The sequence below is a fragment of the Sander lucioperca genome, chromosome 12, assembly GCF_008315115.2.
Source record: "Sander lucioperca isolate FBNREF2018 chromosome 12, SLUC_FBN_1.2, whole genome shotgun sequence".
Classification (NCBI taxonomy): Eukaryota; Metazoa; Chordata; class Actinopteri; order Perciformes; family Percidae; genus Sander; species Sander lucioperca.
This window is the reverse complement of record NC_050184.1, coordinates 21,702,239-21,707,758: the sequence shown is the minus strand read 5'-3', so window position 1 is coordinate 21,707,758 and position 5,520 is coordinate 21,702,239. Positions and strand designations below refer to the sequence as shown.

General features: G+C 36.5%; 1 protein-coding gene across 1 annotated transcript; it reads right to left on the bottom strand.

The window, feature by feature from the left end:
• Positions 1 to 2,970: 2,970 nt before the first annotated feature.
• LOC118496486 (C-type lectin-like) lies at positions 2,971 to 5,520 on the bottom strand. The gene is made up of 3 exons (XM_036008370.1): positions 5,439 to 5,520; positions 4,402 to 4,737; positions 2,971 to 3,380 (listed from the first exon to the last, which is right to left on the bottom strand). Exons 1-3 carry the CDS (start codon positions 5,518 to 5,520, stop codon positions 3,238 to 3,240), a joined length of 561 nt encoding a protein of 186 aa, XP_035864263.1. The 3' UTR covers positions 2,971 to 3,237.

Sequence of the window (5,520 nt, the reverse complement as noted above, 5' to 3'; positions counted from 1 at the left end):
TTCACATATTAGATGGGAAAAATTACAGAGGGATTTATGGATATCTACTTTTCTTATCCTGTAAATCAGAATATACTGTCAATAGCCAAAAACAATTTTAAGGATATTGACGCGACGTGACGCGACACGCGATGTTCGCCATGTTTTTTGGAATAAAATGTTATATAAATCAGGCTAGGAATAATATCTTTACAAATCCCTCTGTGAATGTCTTCATAATATAACTCGGTACAAGACTGGAAAGTTTGGTGTATATAGGTGCTAATGAATTGGAGATTTTGGACTTGGAACTGAGCCATCGTTAAGGTTATTAGTCTCAGCTGTGCTTTTCCTACTATGACAAGTCAACATGTCTGCTGTGAAGAAGGTCCATTGTATCAATAACTGTTCATTTGGTTTGTTTTTATAGAGACAGTACACAACAATCTGTACTGTAAAAGTAAAACTGTCCAACTAATGAATGAGATGGCACTCTATTCTATTGTTATAAATCCATCCTTATTCCATCCATACAAAACAAATATTGTTACAGTAATGTTATATGTTACAAGGTGGTAACAGCCACACGTATTGGGTGTTAAGTGTTAAGTGGTAACTTTTTTCTTGGACCCTGATGGGAATATTTTCAGTGATGTAGCTAACTATGTGGGCTAAAAGAACATTGAAGTTACACATGCTACACAGTACACATGCTACACAGGGTACACACGGGACACACTCTACACACTCTACACACGGTCACAAGGTACACACTTTACACACTACACATTCTACACACTCTATATACTACACACAGGACACAAGCTACACAGTGCACAGGGTACACACGGTACACAGTTCACAAGGTATACAATACACATTCTACACACTCTACATACTACACACAGGAGACCCGGTATACAGTACACAGGGTACATACTCTACACCCCCCTGCTGAAATATCAGCAGAGATAGAGAGAGGGAGGGAGGTACTAGGTAGGGAGGGAGGGAAGAGAGAGCGAGAGAGAGAGGGAGAGAGAGAGAGGGAGAGAGAGAGAGAGAGGGAGGGAGGTAGCTCTCAAATTAGGGGAGAGTAGGATGGCAGTACCGATTTCTGCTATAGCTATAGAGAGATCATAGTGATATATACTATGGTATTATCTCCCTATTTCGTTGCGTTAGTGACTATAGCTAAAAGCTATATATATTGATACTAGATATTTTGTTATATATCTATTTATTAATGTAGCTACTACATTATTTGTAATTTATTTCTTTCATCCTATATCTCTCGATAATCATACTATAGATTGATGCGTATCTCTCTCCTCTCTCTCTCTCTCTCTCTGTCTCATCATCTTACATTATACTTTCTTTCTTCCTCCTTATCATATTTTTTCTTTCCTTATTATCTCTGATATTGGCATATATTATCTGCTTAATCTACCTACAATAATGTATTCAGTTCTACTTATTGTTTTTTTAATCATGATATATCTATACGTGCTATTATATTGATATGAACCTCTGTATTTCTTTATTTACCTAATCTCTATATTTCAAGATCTATTTTTAACTCATTTCTTTCTTAATTCTTAGATATCGGCGCTCATATATATATATAGTTATTACTATTATTTTAGTTCTGACCAATCATCTAGCTATCTATTATTATCTATATATGATTAACTAATTTATTTAAGGTAATCTACTAGCTCACTCTAGGTAATATTATATATGTCAAATCTCCTACATAGTGAAAGGTGGTACTGTACTAAGTGAGGGAATTTAGTTATTAGAGATGAGAATCACCTAGATAGATAGCAGAGCTAGTATATATATATATGTAGTTCACTATTTCATTTATTTATTTAAAATATACGACTCATATCTTCAGTTCGCTCGCTATATTATCTATATATCTTATCCATCCTCGGTAGGACTGGTTTGCGCTTGACAAAGATGTACAGATAGCCACTCTTTTATTTCTTACTAAAATATATGAAGTTTATTTTAGTTTAGAAGATGTTACAGACACATAACAAGTCTCATGACTAACTTTAGGTAAATGTTTAAAGTTTGCATCTCTAATAAGGTGACAGAACAACAATCATACATATAATTACTTTATAATATTACTCTCACATGAAGAAAGATTGTCTGATGAAAATAGATTTTAAACATTCAACACTAAAGATAATTTATATTTTAAACAAATTAAATAATGTTAATGTCAAAACATCTCCACCACAACCTGAAAAACATCAACATCAAATATCAGAAATCAGTAAAACATGTCCGTTATATTTCCCCACAGACAATAAATCAGATAAATACTAAAGTCTTGTTTTATTCTAACAACAGTCTGAAGCCCAAATATATTAAGTTTATGATCAAATATGACAAAGAAAAGCATCAAATCTTCATGTTTGAGAAGCTGAAAGCTGAAATATATTTAGTATTTGTGTTATAACTAAAAGTATTAATTGATTAAAACAGTTGGAATAATCCAGAGGTCATCAACCGTTACTATCAACAGAGACATCTTTGGCCCCCGTCCCCCAAAATAGAAATCTGTCTGGAGCCACAAAACATATTAGATCTTTATAATGAAGGTACCAGTCTGTTGAAGTCTAAATTATTCTATCAACATCACTCATACGTCTAAATAATCAACCCGTTCTCATTCTGAACTCATAAGGACGTTTGGACAGTGGCTGTCAGTGGCTGTCAGTGGCTGTCAGCGTCTGATGCGACGAAAAAGGCGTCTTTCAGCGTGTTTGTGTAACGCCCCGGGGAGAGCAGCAGTTAGAGAGGATTTAGAGAGTAGTATGTAAGGAGGTTGGTTGGGGGGGTGGATGGGTCAAACACAGGACTTTCACCAGGAGAGAGGGGTTCACGTCCCGCTGGTCACACTTGCTATAGTCGCTTTTTTCTTACAACAATAATAAAAGAAAACTAAACTATTCATTACATATACGTTATTGTCACTAAAGAGAATAATGGATGAATCAGCTGATTGTTGCAGCTCTATTCTGCTCCGTCACATCTTTGAGGAAAGAAACAGACTTTTCTCTGATGAAAACAGACGCAGCAACTCAACATTACAGCTCATCCCTCTTCCTCCTCCTCTTGTTTGTCTTCTTGTCTTCCTTGTGGAAGACTTTTCCATCGGCCTGCTTCCTCCAGCTCAGTTTGATGTTGTCGTCCAGCCCCTGGTCCCTCAGCTTCTGTTCCAGCTGAGACACAAAACTTATCTTATCTCATTTGTTTTTTCATAAAGGTAAAACAGTATAAAACATGATTTACCTGCTTCAACATGGCCTCCATCACAGCAGCGTTATTCAGATCCAGATTCTTCTTGTTCTCAAACTTCACTTTCACCACTTTCTTTGACACCACTTTGTAAAAATCAAACAAACTTTATGAGTTCAAACATTTCTGTCTGGATAATAATCAGCATCCTGTTCATTCCTCATCATCAGTTTAAACAATAGATTCAACACTAACTTATCATCTGCAGCTGATCACCACTGCATGCTAACTTTACTAACTATTCCATGGAAATGATCCACATCATCATGTTCACATTTACTCTCCACAACTTGATGTTTGGTGTTTAGAGTCCCGGGTTAGCACTAGTGAGGTAACGATGGTTAAATATGGATAGAAATGTGTAAAGATATGTTAGGATAATTATTTTTCAAAGAATAGAAAGAAATACTGTAGAGCTTCACAAAGTTCATTTTTACTTGCAAGGAGCCAGCTACACTCATTTCAAAGTACAGAAGGTGAGCCTGAAGCCTCCAACAGTAGATTCTTTTAACAGTGAAACATAGTCATAATAGAGTCAGTGTCGTCCTCTTTATCTCAGTCATGCTCTGCCCTCAGGAACATTCTCCACAAGCTCAGATTAGTGGCTCCCAATCAGTATTTTAAATATATATATAATATATATATATTAAATATTAACAAGACAGTGGAATGTAATCATAATTTTTTACCGTTTGAGATAAGAAATGAATGTTGATGCAGTTTTTAAACGTCCTAGAGCGTAATCTACTTTAGATTGACCTTGTTTGACTTCAGACGTCACTACAACTTCTTAGTTTATTTATTTGAAGAGATTTGTTTCTATTAATTTAGTTATTTAGATGTGGGATTTGTTTTAAACATCTAACTTTGTTCTTTAAGAGAAAATATAATTTCAGAGTCACTTTTGATAAGAGGACACATCTGTTCTGCACAGTTTTTTTTTCTGCACAGAATTTTCACTCATTCTGTTAAAAACATCTTGAGAAAACTTAAAATCAACTTATCAACTTAAAATCCTGAATCTAATCGTGAGTTGAGTATATCGTTACATCCCTATTGTCCTGAATCTAAATGTAAAAGCTGTCTGAATCCCGGGTTAGCACTCACCTGGACCGTAGCAAATGAACGCTCTCTCCATGTCACAGGGCCAGTCCTCCCAGGCTCCTGATTGGCTGAAGTCTGCAGCCACACAAGTCTCGTTGTTGTTATCAGGTTGCCCGTTCTTCCAGAACCTGAATGAGGAGGTACTTCCATCTGACCACTTCCAGGAGTCTCTGAAAAGGCCAAACCAGAATAAACCTCCTCCGTAAAGCATCGCCTGTACCTTCTGGTTCTCTGTGCTGTTTCTCACACTGGCCAGGTCTGTGTAGTGAGCTCTGCAGTAGATCTGGGCTTGAGTCCATGTCAGGACTAGGGCGACGATGACAAAAGTCACATTTGACCCTGAAAATGAAGCACAGAGAAGAGTAGAGGCAGCATAACATACAACCTCCATCCATCCACATCTGTGATTCATGACTTTATAATATCTACAATAAATCCACTGAGATTTAAAGAACCACATCAATAAACTAATGAATAACTTTATATACCAACAGTCTCTCCAAATTAATAAGAAATGTCCTTAAATCTACAAAACAATAGAGTTTGGGCTTAATGTTTCTCAAAATATGAAATATTTCCTCAGCTTAATTTAACACACATGATCCGTTTATATTGTAAGATGTGTGCATGTAACAGGGTTTACATATTATGCCATTCCATTTGCCATTATTGTTATTTAATAGCAATTCAGAATTATTGGCTCAAGGGCACCCCCTCTCTGCAGTAGTTAAATGCCACTGGCTGTTGTGTATTCATTACCAGTTATGAGAGACGTGCCCAAGGTGAGTTGCCGAGTGCAGCACGGAGTACAGATATCTTGTATTTATGTCTGCATATTCATTGTATGAACATATGTGCACTGTGATTTATGACCAGATTAATAATAAGAGTTACAAGTGGATTGTTGTACCTTTTTCAAGTGCCAGAATGTTAAAATAGCGGCATAATGCACTTTCTAGCTAGCCTCGGTGCTAACATAACATGTTATTCTTTTGTAGTGTGCTGCGTGTAAGCTACTATGAGCCAACTGTATGACTGACCAGTACATACTCTGTTCCTACTCAGATAATAAACGGGCCCATCGCGGCGTAAAGAGCCACTAGCCTCCCGATCGTCATTCAT